This window comes from Dreissena polymorpha, chromosome 5 (genome assembly GCF_020536995.1).
Source record: "Dreissena polymorpha isolate Duluth1 chromosome 5, UMN_Dpol_1.0, whole genome shotgun sequence".
In the NCBI taxonomy this organism is placed as follows: domain Eukaryota; kingdom Metazoa; phylum Mollusca; class Bivalvia; order Myida; family Dreissenidae; genus Dreissena; species Dreissena polymorpha.
In genome coordinates this window covers 61,369,941-61,384,589 of record NC_068359.1, presented here as the reverse complement: position 1 = coordinate 61,384,589, position 14,649 = coordinate 61,369,941, and the positions used below count along the sequence as shown (strand labels likewise).

General features: G+C 36.7%; 2 protein-coding genes across 11 annotated transcripts in view; both read right to left on the bottom strand.

Moving 5' to 3' along the window:
- Positions 1–14,649, bottom strand: part of LOC127881098 (45 kDa calcium-binding protein-like) — an 85,511-nt gene that overhangs the window by 48,150 nt on the left and 22,712 nt on the right. For 2 of the 10 annotated variants that reach the window (XM_052428791.1, XM_052428793.1), the window contains one exon: positions 5,436–14,164. In XM_052428791.1, coding sequence (XP_052284751.1) covers positions 13,988–14,164 — 177 coding nt within the window. In that variant the 3' untranslated portion in view covers positions 5,436–13,987. Of the gene's footprint in view, positions 1–5,435; positions 14,165–14,649 lie in introns of those variants that run through there. The other 8 variants (XR_008049890.1, XR_008049891.1, XR_008049893.1 and 5 more) reach the window with 8 other exon arrangements.
- On the bottom strand, positions 173–1,659 carry LOC127881102 (protein DR_1172-like). The gene is made up of 2 exons (XM_052428799.1): positions 1,538–1,659; positions 173–691 (listed from the first exon to the last, which is right to left on the bottom strand). The coding sequence occupies exons 1-2, from the start codon at positions 1,541–1,543 to the stop codon at positions 302–304; spliced, it is 396 nt and encodes a 131-aa protein (XP_052284759.1). The 5' UTR covers positions 1,544–1,659; the 3' UTR covers positions 173–301.

Genomic DNA, 14,649 nt, shown 5'->3' with positions numbered 1-14,649 from the left:
AGAGTCCTGCACCTTGTTTTGACAAGCGCTTTACATTATAGGAGGATCATGTTCATGCATCATTTGTTCTGATAAAAACCAATACATTATAATAAGCTTCAGAAACTCTTTAATTGTTTATTCCAGGAAAATGTGCTCTTAGACGCCACATATCATAAAATCCTATAAAACATTCCATAAGATTGTGTGTTCACGTTTTTGGCATTGAATCGATGGGATTAATCAGTCACGCGCTGCTATTTACCACTGAAATCATAATTAATATTTGGTAGACTTATTATTACATTAAAGTGTGTAAAGGTCAATTGACCCACGACTTGACTTTATCTTTCACATCCTCAGCTGTTTCCAGGACCGCTTCACCTGCGTCATGGACTTTGTCTTTTGCTTCTTCTATCACATCGCCGCTCTCAGGTCGAGTGGCTCTCTCTACAGCTACAGCAGCATTGTGAATCTTATTTCTAAATTCACTTTTGGCATCTGTTGTGGCATCTTTAATGAGTTTTGCAACATCACGTTTGGCATCTTTGAGACCTTCGTCCGTGCTTCTTTTGACGTCTTCGATGTTACTCCTGGCTGCATTTGTTTTATCAGTAAGTGAATCTCCCATCTTGTTCGCTTCATCAGAAATGAAATCGGATGCGTCCGTGGAGCTGAGCAGTTCTAGTAAAGTCGCCATTAAGATGATCGTCTGAAAACACAATTTCAAGGTATATAATTTACATGACCATATGACAAAAATGATACAGAACCTTAAGCATTGTTTTGTTAATGGGTTTAACGGTTCGTAGCGATCAGAAACGTAGTGGTTTGCTGAACCGGGCATGTAACGGATATTGACTATTTCAGGCTATTTAAATATTCGACCGACTTCCTAAAATTTAAGTTATCTGCTTTGAGAAACACGTATTTTTAACAATCTTAACAATCACATTTTATTACTTTGCTTTATTATTTCTATATTTATATTCAGAAGTGTTTTCATGGGCGTTTGCACAGATCAATATCGGCATCGGGAACCAGTTCGAAACACTCGACCAAGAGATACAAGTGAATGCTCGTCCTCAGTCGAGAACCAGTTCGAATAACCATCACTCGACCAAGAGATACGAGTGTTGACTCGTCCCCAATTGGGAACCAGTTCGAAAAACCATCACTCGACCAAGAGAAACGAGTGTTGACTCGTCCCCAATCGGGAACCATTTTAAATAATCACTACTCGACCAAGAGATACGAGTGTTCACTCGTCCCCAATCGGGAACCGTTCAAATAATCACTACTCGACCAAGAGATACGAGTGTTGACTCGTCCACAACACCCATGGGATAGCTGTTTAGTAGAATTAAACACAAACCTTCAGCGGAATAATTTCAATGCATTTTCCATAACATAATGTGCTAAACGAACCATGACTCAAGTTATGGTAATTTTTTGTCCATAAAAGCAAAACAGAAAATGCAAAGTATCTGATTGCTTAAATCACTGTAATCTGCGATTTATATCAATTAGAAAGCATAAACATTTAAGTCAAACTGACCTTCATCGCGTTTACAAATGAAATGCATTCCTTGACAAATGGCCGTCCATTCTCTGTGCATATATTGCGTATTATTACATTGTATAAGAGAGCTCTACCAACCTGACGACCAAATCTCGCAAATCGATATCATAATACGTCACATAGGTGACAGATGTTGTATTGCTGTTGCGACAGTTCGAAGTTATTTCTTACATATACCGATAGTTGAGCTTAGGAAAGATGTCATTTGATGGTGTGCTATCGGGCTATATTGGAACATCTTCGACATTATTGGCTAAAGTAGCCATGAGTGAAATCATATTTTTCTATAACCACGAGTAAAATAAATATTCTATCATTTACCGAAAGCAACACTTTTTCGGTTTTAAGTTTGTATTATATGCTTTTAGAAAAACAAATAAACAATAAATATTGAAACGCCACGAAACAGACTTTCAACGTTTTAGTAATTACTAGAATTATATAATTGCAATGCTAAGATAGGTCTGCCTGTTAGCTACATAACATAAACTTTCAGCGCAATGCCTACATTTAAAATATAACTATTTAGTGAAAAACGAAATCGATGCCCCTAGCATCTGCAGATGTCGGGAGGGATATATAGTGATTTGTTCGTTAGATCGTTCTTGCGTTAGTACTTGGTTAATCCAAAATGACACGTTACGTCTTACATCAATAGCGCTTGCTGCATAGCTTGAAGTTATCGTCTTTGAACACTATCCACACACTTACATCAGCTGAGCTCATTTTAACCGTGACATTGTTTTTTGGCCTACACTTATTCGAATGGGAACGTTTATCAATATCGACTAGGCATTCTTAAATTAGGTTGTTGTTTCTAGCTCACTTGAACACAATTTGCTCATGTTGAGCTTTTTGATCGCCATTTGCACGTCGTCCGTCGCCGTCAACATTTGCCTTGTTAACACTCTCGAGACCACATTCATTGTCCGATTTTCATGACATTTGGTAAGAAGATTTGTCTCAATGATATATTGGACGAGTTCGAAAATGGTTACGTTTGCTTGAAAAACATAGCTTCCAGGGGGCGGGACATTTTTCCTAATATGGTTATATACTGCTATAGTAAAACCTTGTTAACACTCTAAAGGCTACATTTATTGTCCGATCTTCATGAAACTCGGTAAGAAGATTCGTCCCAATGATATCTTGGGCGAGTTCGAAATACTGTAATTCCGGTTGGTTGAACAACATGGCCGCCCCCTGGCGGGGGAACTTTTCCTTATATGACTATAGAAAAACCTTGTTAACACCCTATAGGCCAATTTATGGTCCGATCTTCGTGAAACTTTGTCCAAACATACGTCTCAATGACATCTTGGATGAGTTCGAAAATGGTTCGGGTCTGTTGAAATCCATGGCCACCAGGAGGTGGGCATTTTTCCTTATATGGCTATTGTAAAACCTTGTTGACACTCTAGAGGCCACATTTATTGTTTTATCTTCATGAAACGTTGTCAGAGGATTTGCTCCAATGATATCTTGGACGAGTTTGAAAATTGATTTGGTTGGTTGAAAAACATGGCCGCTAGGGGGCGGGGCATTTTTCCATATATGGCTTTAGTTAAAACTTGTTAACACTCTTAAAGTCACATTTATAGTCCAATCTTCATTAAACTTTGTGTCAACATTTGTCACAATGATATCTTGGACGAGATCGAAAATGGTTCCAATTGGTTGGCCGTCAGGGCGTGGGGCATTTTTCTTTATATCGCTATAGTAAAAACTTGGCAACACTCTAAAACTTACACTTATTGTCCAATGTTGTTTACACTTGGTTTTAATGATACCTTGGATCAGTTCGAAAATAGTTCCGATCGGTTGAAAAACATTGCCATCGGGGGTCAGCGAATTTGACCTAATATGGCTTTTACAAGTAAAACCTTGTTAGCACTCTAAAATTTACATGTATAGTTCACTCTTCATGATACTTGGTCAGAACATTTGTTCTAATGATATCTTGGGGCAGCACTTAGCAGGTCAATTCCTTTGTATATCAGGTGAGCGACTTTTAGCCTATCAGGCCGTCTTAGTTTAAGATGTGGTGGGATAGAAGTGCGATAACTTTTGACGCCGTTGTAGCTTGTGATTGTATTGAGTGTTTTAATTATGTTTTCATTTTGTATAATCACATGTTCGTGAATAACATACAAGCACACTTACAAATCAAAGTACTGACAGTACTGGTGTGACGATGCTTTTTAAGAGGATGAATATAAAAGCATCAATTTAAGTTTATCAACAATTATGTATGTGGCTACAGAAATTTTGGGTACGAAAAAAAATTGGCAACGCAAATTTTTAGTACGAAAAAATTATGCCAAAAATAATTGGGATACGAAAAAAATTGGGTCACCACAATTGTGTATGTGGGTACGAAAATTTTGGGAACGAAAATAAAATGTGGGTACACAAATTTTAGGTACGAAAAAATTATGCCCACAAAAGTTTGGGTACGAAAAAAAATTGGGTACGAAAAAAAATGTGGGTACAAAAAGATAAGTGAAGGAAAAAAAATTTGGGTATGAAAAAAAATTGGGGTACGAAAAAAAATGGGTACCAAAAAAAAGGTAAGAAAAAGTTAGGGTACGAAATAAACGGTACGGTGAAGAAGTTCCCGTGGGGAACTCGACCCATTCAGCGAAACTGGGAGGCGGGTTACATTCTTGATCAAATCTAAAAATAACTTCATTTGGGGTTTTCCCAGCGTCACAGCGTTTGAAGTGCCACCGCAGCTTCGTGTCTGGTTCCTGTCCCTAACATCTCGATAAATTTGAAAGAGGACAAGAACCTTTGCCTTTATCAATGATAATCAGCGAGGTATGCCGATTGAGAACATTTAGCTAACTCAATCGGACTGGCTCGGTCTTTTACATAGGTTGCATTTGCGAAGAATTTTTTCATGGTATGATAACTTAAACGAGCTCCATCTCTGAAGCAGCATCGTCAAAAATTAAGTGGCATTGGTCAAGGGGCATAATCACGTGATAGTCAAGATGGCAATGTCCATGCCAAGACAGGTGATTTCGCAGTTGCATATCTTTTATTGTTTCTGTTATTTTTTACGCCGCTCTCTTTTAAGTCATATCAAAAAGAAAGTATTTTGCGTTTATTTCGTATTATTATTGGTTCGTTCGTTCTCGTCCTTACTAGCTACGGCATTTCTAAGCGGGATCACAAAATTACAGCTCCCGCTAAGAAAATCCATAGCGAGTAAAGTCGAGATATTGAGCGAATATTAATACGAATTAAGCTGTTATAACTTTCTTACTCATGGCTGGAAAGTGAGCGGCATTTTACATTTACTCAAACGTAATTAAGGGTATAAAACGACGAAACAGACATGTATCGCCATGAACGTCGCCAATATGACGATCAAGTGATTTGACTATCACTTCGTAGACCTATTTTTTTTAGGGAAAATCATTGGGATTCTTTATTCACCAAATATAAAACATATGTTTTATTGCAAACGCATGCGACAACAGTAAAAAAAAATCAAAGCCAGTTTATTTAAAATAAATATGAAAAAAGCATTAAGAACGTGCGCAAAGCGAGGACATGGAATATAATAATCACATACAGTGAAAAGTGAAAACGTGAGGTGTATGATCCACAACAGTTAAATACAAATAATAACTAAAAATGTTTATGTACAAGTACTCACTATTTCTGTGCGAAATCAAATGATGTATGTATACAAAAATGTTAACTTTAACCAGCTCAATAACCAATTAAAAGCAATCAAATATAATTGGTTCCAAGGCGGTGATGCAAGATTTGTTTATTTCTACGTTTTATGTTGTGTACAGGAATTGGGTCACTTGCCTTAAATATACGACTGGGGAATAAAACAATAATTTGGCTTCTAACAATCATTCTGGTTGTTTATTATACCTATCTGCATACGTTAACAAGTTTTTTATTGCTTCAATGTTTACTATCTTAACATTTTGTAAACATAACTAGTTTTATATTACACAGACAATTTTAACTATAATTTCACGGACATGCTACATTTTGTACTTAGTTTCAATAAATAAAACAATGGTCCTGATTTGTTAACTAACCTTATATCTTAAATAAAGCTCGGGCATTTACATACTCATCAATTAATATTACCACACATATGTAAGGATAAGGATAAAGGTGTTCACAGTTTTGCTGCATTTATAAAATGTAAGTTTATTTTATATGTGACATAACAGTTTCACTAATACTATAAATAACAAGTGACAAAGAATCACAACACAATATAACTTACAATTAAGACGGTTTGCTTAAACATGTTGAGTATTTCCCTCGTGTGTTCATTAAAATAAAAATTATATCAAATTAACATTTTACAATAAATCAATTATATTTATAGAATACCATTTATTGAATCACTCAATTTTTACTTTACAGTATTGCCATGATTATATATAAGTAATATATTGCCTTTAGATACATATATAAAAGCATATATAGAATTGCAGAGGCTGATTTAAATTGTGATTATTAATATGGTGTCTGATAAATCACTGTTACAATTAAAAACAAACAGATTTCCACTATCTACAAATATGGATTTATAATGGGAGATCAGTTCTTCAATAAAAATGTAAAACATGATATACAGAATGTGGATATACAATAAAACAAGGGCTGTTTGTAAAACATGCATGCCCCCCATATGGGCTGTAAGTTGAAGTGGCAGCCATTGTGTGAATACGTTTTTTGTCACTGTGACCTTGACCTTTGGCCAAGTGACCTGAAAATCAATAGGGGTCATCTGCCAGTCATGATCAATGTACCTATGAAGTTTTATGATCCTAGGCCTAATTATTCTTGAGTTATCAGGAAACCATTTTACTGTTTTGAGTCACTGTGACCTTGACCTTTACCCTAGTGACCTGAAAATTTATAGGGGTCATCTGCCAGTTATGATCAATGTACCTATGAAGTTTCATGATCCTAGGCGTAAGCATTCTTGAGTTATCATCCGAAAACCATTTTACTGTTTCGAGTCACTGTGACCTTGACCTTTGACCTAGTGACGTGAAAATCAATAGGGGTCATCTGCCAGTCATGATCAATGTACCTATGAAGTTTCATGATCCTAGGCATAAGCATTCTTGAGTTATCATCCGGAAATCATTTTACTGTTTCTAGTAACTGTGACCTTGACCTTTGACCTAGTGACCTGAAAATCAATAGGGGTCATCTGCCAGTCATGATCAATGTACCTATGAAGTTTCATGATCCAAGGCAAAAGCATTCTTGAGTTATCATCCGGAAACCATTTTACTATTTTGGGTCACTGTGATCTTGACCTTTGACTTAGTGACCTGAAAATCAATAGGGGTTATCTACCAGTCATGATCAATGTACCTATGAAGTTTCATGATCCTAGGCCTAAGCATTCTTCAGTTATCATCCGGAAACCATTTTCTTATTTTGAGTCACTGTGACTTTGACCTTTGACCTAGTGAACTGAAAATCAATAGGGGTCATCTGCCAGTCATGATCAATGTACCTATGAAGTTTCATAATCCTAGGCCTAAGCGTTCTTGAGTCATCATCCAGAAACCATCTGGTGGACGGATCGACCGACCGACGGAAACGACCGACATGTGAAAAACAATATACCCCCTCTTCTTCGAAGGGGGGCATAAAAAGTTCATAAACACGGACCATAAAACATTTAAACAATCCTTAAAGAACATAACCTCAGTCACACAGTCAATAAAATTAAAATCCTCAAAGACCTAAAACACAGTTTATAAAGAACACAAACACAAACCAAAAAAAAAACCATTAACATTGTTCATAAAGAACATAAACACAATCCATAAAGAACAGAACATACAAACCATAAAGAACATAGACATGACCCACAAATACATACAAATAATCAATAAAGAACATTAATCCAGTCATTAAGAAAATACACACAATCCATTAATAAAATAAAACATCCATAATAATTAAAGACACATAATGAACAAGAGATGTGTTTGTCAAAAACACAATGCCCACTTTTGCGCCACTTTGAAATAAAATTTCAATATATCATTTGGCAGGTTTACAAATTATCTCCCTTTTAAAGCTTATTACTTCCCTTGGATTGTATATTTTTACTTTTGACTTTGAAGGATGACCTTGACCTTTCATCACTCAAAATGTGCAGATTCATGAGATACACATGCATGCCAAATATCAAGTTGCTATCTTCAATATTCAAAAAGTTATGACCAAACTTGAACGAAGGTTAAAGTTTTGGTTAAAGTTTTGGGACACACATACAATAAATGAATGCCAGACAGACAGACAGGCCAAAAACAATATATCCCCAATCTTTCGATCCCGGGGCATAATAATAACAGAACTATATTTCAATCCATTACATACAATATTATGCATGTCCATTACATCACAATAGAAGATTCTGGAATGTTGAGCAAAACAATAACAACTAGAGCTTTGTCACAGGCGTGACGAATAACCCCACATGCCGCAGTGACACATAATATTTTGCATGTCGTCTTCACAAAAAACAGCGGACACCATGCTCAATTTTTAAAACGCACTGTGACCCCTTGACCTAGTTTTTGACCCAGAAAGGCCCATGTTCTAACTTGGCCTTAAGATCATCTCCATAAAACTTCTGACCAAGTTTGGTGAAGATCGGATGTAAACTACTTGAATTAGAGAGCGGACACCATGCTGAATGTTAAACAAGAGGGCCATGATGGCCTGTATCGCTCCCCTGTTTTTTCTTTGCGAAAAAAACGTGTAATGCGCATGGGTTGAAATGTACTCAAGCATGTGACTTTCTCTTTCTATCCCTCCTCCCACTGGGCGCATAAAGTTGGAAGGGTGAGCATTTTTATATATGGAAAAAGTTACTACCGTGTTAACTAAACAGACAAAAAAGCCCGGGAATTGTTGCACAGGTCCTTTGCTTATAACGTAGGTACATTTATCTCTCCAAAAGATATTGTCGTTCTTTCTATTTCACATATTTTTAGATGCTGAAGATCAAATCTACTTATTTGATTTGAAACAGATTCACAAGACCCATAGGAATCAAAATGCCTTAACCCTTTACCAAACAACACATTTTGGACTTTCCCAATTTGAAAGAGGTTGCAGACGTCAATTGAATTAAAATGGAATATGAAGGAAATGATCAGGTAGGGTAGAAATAATTGTGATAAAAGGAGAAATTGCACATTAACCCACACATCCCTAAGACCAACAGGCCTGAGAATATTATGATAATCTAAAGATTATTTCTTTATATTTATAAATGTATTTAATTAAGTAATACATATGACTTCTAAGATCAATTCATAACTTGTATTAAGACAATTATAAAATGGTCAGAAATATATATGGATTGTTGAGCAATTGACAATCATTTCAACAATTCATGATCAGTCACTATTCACAAATGGAACAATGAATCATTAGTTATTAAAAAGCAGCATATATGATAGTTAAGAACATTGCACTTCATTAATTTCAACACCTTCTCTTGGATACAAAGTTTGAGTTTACCGTGCAGTATCATATATTGACTTTCCTTGAAATAATTATGTTCATGGAAGTTGTGTTTTTAAAATCAATAATATATTATTAAACTGGTTTTAACACTACAAAAAAGACATGAAATTAACATGTCATCCAAAATATTTTCATCCGGATATATGGTCACTTTCGACATATTTAAATAAAACCAGACTTTTTTCAGTTTATAAGAAAAACATTCATAACACATGTTCTTACTTCAATGCCTTTGTAAGCAGTCACCATCTGACCTAAAATGGCACTAAATGACAGGGCTTTATCTCATGTTTACAAGATGTTGATGTTGTTGTTGGCCACAGCCAAACGGCCGCAGTAATCTCCACTGGTAAACGTTTGTGACCCCCGGGGCCGGGTCAAATTTGAGCCCAGGGGAATAATTTAAACAAATTTGGTAGAGGACTATTAGATATCACTACATACCAAATTTAGTAGCCCTAGGCTCTATAATTAAGAACAAGAAGATTTTTAAAGTTTGCACAAAATAGGACTTATTTAAGCATATGTTCATTTTTGTGACCCCTGGGGCAACGTCAAATTTGTTCCTAGGGGCATAATTTGAACTAACTAAGTAGAGAACTATTAGATGTCACTACCTAACAAATTTGGTAGAAATAGGCCCAATGGTTATGGACAAGATTTTTATAGTTTGCACAAAATGGGCCCAATATAAGCATATGTTCAATTTTGTGACCCCTGGAGAACAGTCAAATTTGATCCAAGGGGCTTAATTTGAACAAAATTGGTAGAGGACTATAAGATGTCATTACATACCAAATTTGGTAGCCCTATGCCATACGGTTATGGACAAGAAGATTTTTAAAGTTTGCACAAAATAGGCCTTATATCAGCAAATTTTCGATTTTTTTGACCCCCCCAGGGCAGGGTCAAATTTGACCCCAGGGGCATAATTTGAACAAACATGGTAGAGGACTATTAGATGTCACTACATACCAAATTTGGTAGCCCTAGGCCCAATGGTTATGGACAAGAAGATTTTTTAAGTTTTCACAAAATAGGCCTTATATAAGCAAATTTTCAATTTTTTGACCCCCCGGGGCAGGGTCAAATTTGACCCCAGGGGCATAATTTGAACAAACTTGGTAGAGGACTATGAGATGTCACTACATACCAAATTGTGTAGCCCTATGCCATACGGTTATGGACAAGAAGATTTTTAAAGTTTGCACAAAAAGGCCTTATATAAGCAAATGTTCAATTTTTTGACCTCCCGGGGCAGGGTCAAATTAGACCCCAGGGGCATAATTTGAACAAACTTGATAGAGGACAATAAGATGTCACTACATACAAAATTTGGTAGCCCTAGGCCCAATGGTTATGGACAAGAAGATTTTTAAAGTTTGCACAAAATAGGCCTTATATAAGCAAATTTTCAATTTTTTAACCCCCTGGGGCAGGGTCAAATTCGACACCAGGGGCATAATTTGAACAAACTTGGTAGAGGACTATAAGATGTCACTACATAGCAAATTTGGTAGCCCTATGCCCAATAATTATGGAAAAGAAGATTTTTAAAGTTTGCACAAAATAGGCCTTATATAAGCAAATTTTCAATTTTTTAACCCCCTGGGGCAGGGTCAAATTTGACACCAGGGGCATAATTTGAACAAACTTGGTAGAGGACTATAAGATGTCACTACATACCAAATTTGGTAGCCCTAGGCCCAATGGTTATGGACAAGAAGATTTTTAAAGCTTGCACAAAATAGGCCTTATATAAGCAAATTTTCAATTTTTTAACCCCCCGGGGCAGGGTCAAATTTGACCCCAGGGGCATAATTTGAACAAACTTGGTAGAGGACAATAAGATGTCACTACATACCAAATTGTGTAGCCCTATGCCATACGGTTATGGACAAGAAGATTTTTAAAGTTTGCACAAATAGGCCTTATATAAGCAAATTTTCAATGTTTTGACCCCACGGGGCAGGGTAAAATTTAACCCCAGGGGCATAATTTGAACAAACTTGGTAGAGGACTATAAGATGTCACTACATAGCAAATTTGGTAGCCCTAGGCCCAATTGTTACAGACAAGAAGATTTTTAAAGCTTGCACAAAATAGGCCTTATATAAGCAAATTTTCAATTTTTTGACCCCCAGGGGCAGGGTCAAATTTGACCCCAGGGGCATAATTTGAACAAACTTGGTAGAGGACTATAAGATGCCAATACATACCATATTTGGTAGCCCTAGGCCTAATGGTTATGGACAAGAAGTTTTATAAAGTTTGCACAAAATAGGCCTTATATAAGCAAATTTCAATTTTTTGACCCCCCGGGGCAGGGTCAAATTTGACCCCAGGGGCATAATTTGAACAAATTTGAAAGAGGTTCACCACAGGAACATTCTTGAGAAATTTCATCAGATTTGGACGAGTAGTTTAGGACAAGAAGATGTTTAAAGAAAAAGTTAACGCACGCACGCACGGAAGCACGCACGGACGCACACATGACGGACACAGGACCATGACATAAGCCCCGCTGGCCATTGGCTAGTGGAGCTAAAAACGCAAAAAGTGACCCCGTGACCTAGTTTTAGGCCCGGAATGGCCCATGTTCAAACTTGTCCTAGAGATCATTTAGATAAAACTTGTGACCAAGTTTGGTGAGGATTGGATGAAAACTACTTGAATTAGAAAGTGGACAACATGGTGAGGTTTAAAACGCACTAAGACACCCTGTGACCTAGTTTTTGACCCGGCATGACCCATATTCAAACTTGACCTAGACATCATCAAGATACAACTTCTGACCAAGTTTGGTGAAGATTGGATGAAAACTAATTGTATTAGAGAGCGGACATAATTGTGATGTTAAAAACGCACTAAGTGACCCCGTGACCTTGTTTTGACCCAGCATGACCCATATTCAAACTTGCCCTAGACATTATCAAGATACAACTTCTGACCAATTTTGGTGAAGATTGGATGAAAACAACTTGAATTAGAGAGCGGACAACATGGTGAGGTTTAAAACACACTAAGTGACCCCGTGTCCTTGTTTTTGACCCGGCATGGTCCATTTTCGAACTTGACCTACACATCATCTAGGTACAACTTCTGACCAAGAGTGGTGAAGATCGTATTTAAACTACTTGAAATAGAGAGCAGTAACCATGCTCAATGTGTAAAATGTACTAAGTGACCCTGTGACCTAGTTTTTGATCTGGCATGGCCCATGTTCCAACTTGGCCTTCAGATCATCTAGATAAAACTTCTGACCAAGTTTGGTGAAGATCGGATGAAAACTACTTGAACAAGAGCTATGCCTTGCGGGTGCAGACCGCTCATCTATTTTTATTTTTAAAGGTGTAGGGACCTATCTCAATTTCAATCACAAAGGATGGAAGGGTGGAGTGGAGAGGGGTGTATAGTGTGTGTGTGGGGGGGGGGGAGGGTGGTCATTTATTACCTTATCTTCATAAATGCAAAAAAAATGCAAAAACAAAATTATTTTTTGGGGGGGGGATTCTTGGGTGGGATGGTTGGACGGTATTTCAAAAATAAAATAATAAAATAAATATTTGTGTTTTTTAACCATGTTTAAAAAAAACAAGAGATAAACACAATGCCCCCTTTTGTGCCGCTTTGAATTTTTTTTGATATTTTTTTTTACCTTTGACCTTGAAGGATGACCTTGACCTTGAACTTCCACCACTCAAAATGTGCAGCTTTATGAGAAGGCTGCTTTAAATTATATTTTTTTGGACCTTTCACCTTGAAGGATGACCTTGACCTTGAAGGATGACCTTGAACTTCCACCGCTCAAAATGTGCAGCTTCATGATAACGCCTTTTTGAAATTATTTTTTTTTACCTTTGACCTTGAAGGATGACCTTGACCTTGAAGAATGACCTTGACCTTGAACGTCCACCACTCAAAATGTGCAGCTTCATGAGAACGCCGCTTTGAAATTATTATTGTTTGACCTATGACCTTGAAGGATGACCTTGACCTTGAAGGATGACCTGGACCTTGAACTTTCACCACTCAAAATGTGCAGCTACGTGAGAAGCCTGCTTTGATTTTTTATATTATTTTTTTTACCTTGAAGGATGACCTTGACCTTGAACTTCTACCACTCAAAATGTGCAGCTTCATGATAACGCTGCTTTGATTTTTGTTTGTTTGTTTGACCTTTGACCTTGAAGGATGACCTTGACCTTGAACCTACACCACTCAAAATGTGCAGCTTCATGATAACGCTGCTTTGAATATTTTCTTTGACCTTTGACCTTGAAGGATGACCTTGACCTTGAACTTCCACCACTCAAAATGTGCAGCTTCATTATAATGCCACTTTGAAATTTTTTATTTGTTTTTTTTTACCTTTAACCTTGAAGGATGACCTAGACCTTGAAGGATGACCTTGAACTTCCACCACTCAAAATGTGCAGCTTCACGAGAACGCCGTTTGAATTTTATTTATTTTTTACCTTGAAGGATGTCCGTCCGAAAACTTTAACATCGGCCATAACTTTTTCAATATTGAAGATAGCAACTTGATATTTGGCATGCATGTGTATCTCATGGAGCTGAACATTCTGAGTGGTGAAAGGTGAAGGTGAAGGTCATCCTTCAAGGTCAAATGTCAAATATATGGCGTCTGTCCGTCCGAAAACTTTAAAATTGGCCATTACTTTTTTAATATTGAAGATAGCAACTTGATATTTGGCATGCATGTGTATCTCATGAAGTTGCACATATTTAGTGGTGGAAGTTCAAGGTCAAGGTCATCCTTCAAAATCATTTCAAATTCCTTTTTGATTTTTTTAAGACAATATCACAGCTGTATAAGAGCACAGCCAAAACCTCTATTTACAAAACCCCTCTCTAAAATTCGTCATGTAGTATTTTGCGCACATTGACGACCTTGCTCTGTATGAATTCGTTCTTGTGGTCCTCAACCTCCTTCCATGAGAGACACGAGTCTTTATTGTCGTCCATCTGACTGATAATGTTCCGCGCATCCATCACTGTGTTTTCTTTGTTGCGCGGGTCTATATATTTCTGAAATGCGAAAAAAACAACATTTCAGGCTTGCAGAACTTTAAGTCATGTTCCAATAATGCTTTGGGTATATATATTTGGGGAATATATATATATATATCCTGATATTTCAGATTTCAAGTAATGTTCTGTGTAGCCACCACCCTGTGTATTCTGTTAAAGTTGTATATGTATTTCTGGAATATTGAAGCAAGAAAATCATGACAACATCTACATTTAAGATCTGATGCTGTAAATTCAAAGAATATGCATGGTATTATATAAACTCCACGATTTTACTCTGTGTTGTAATTATAAATTGATTGTATGTTTTTGTGAAACAACAAAAAAACACAATTTTATAATTGACCAATAAATTTGATACTATCCTTTGATGGAGATGAGATTAATTAAATATTCTTTGTGTGCACTACCTTGTTTCACTTATAAATTACCGAGATCTTTGTACATGTATTTCTTAAATGCAGAATGCATGGACATCACTG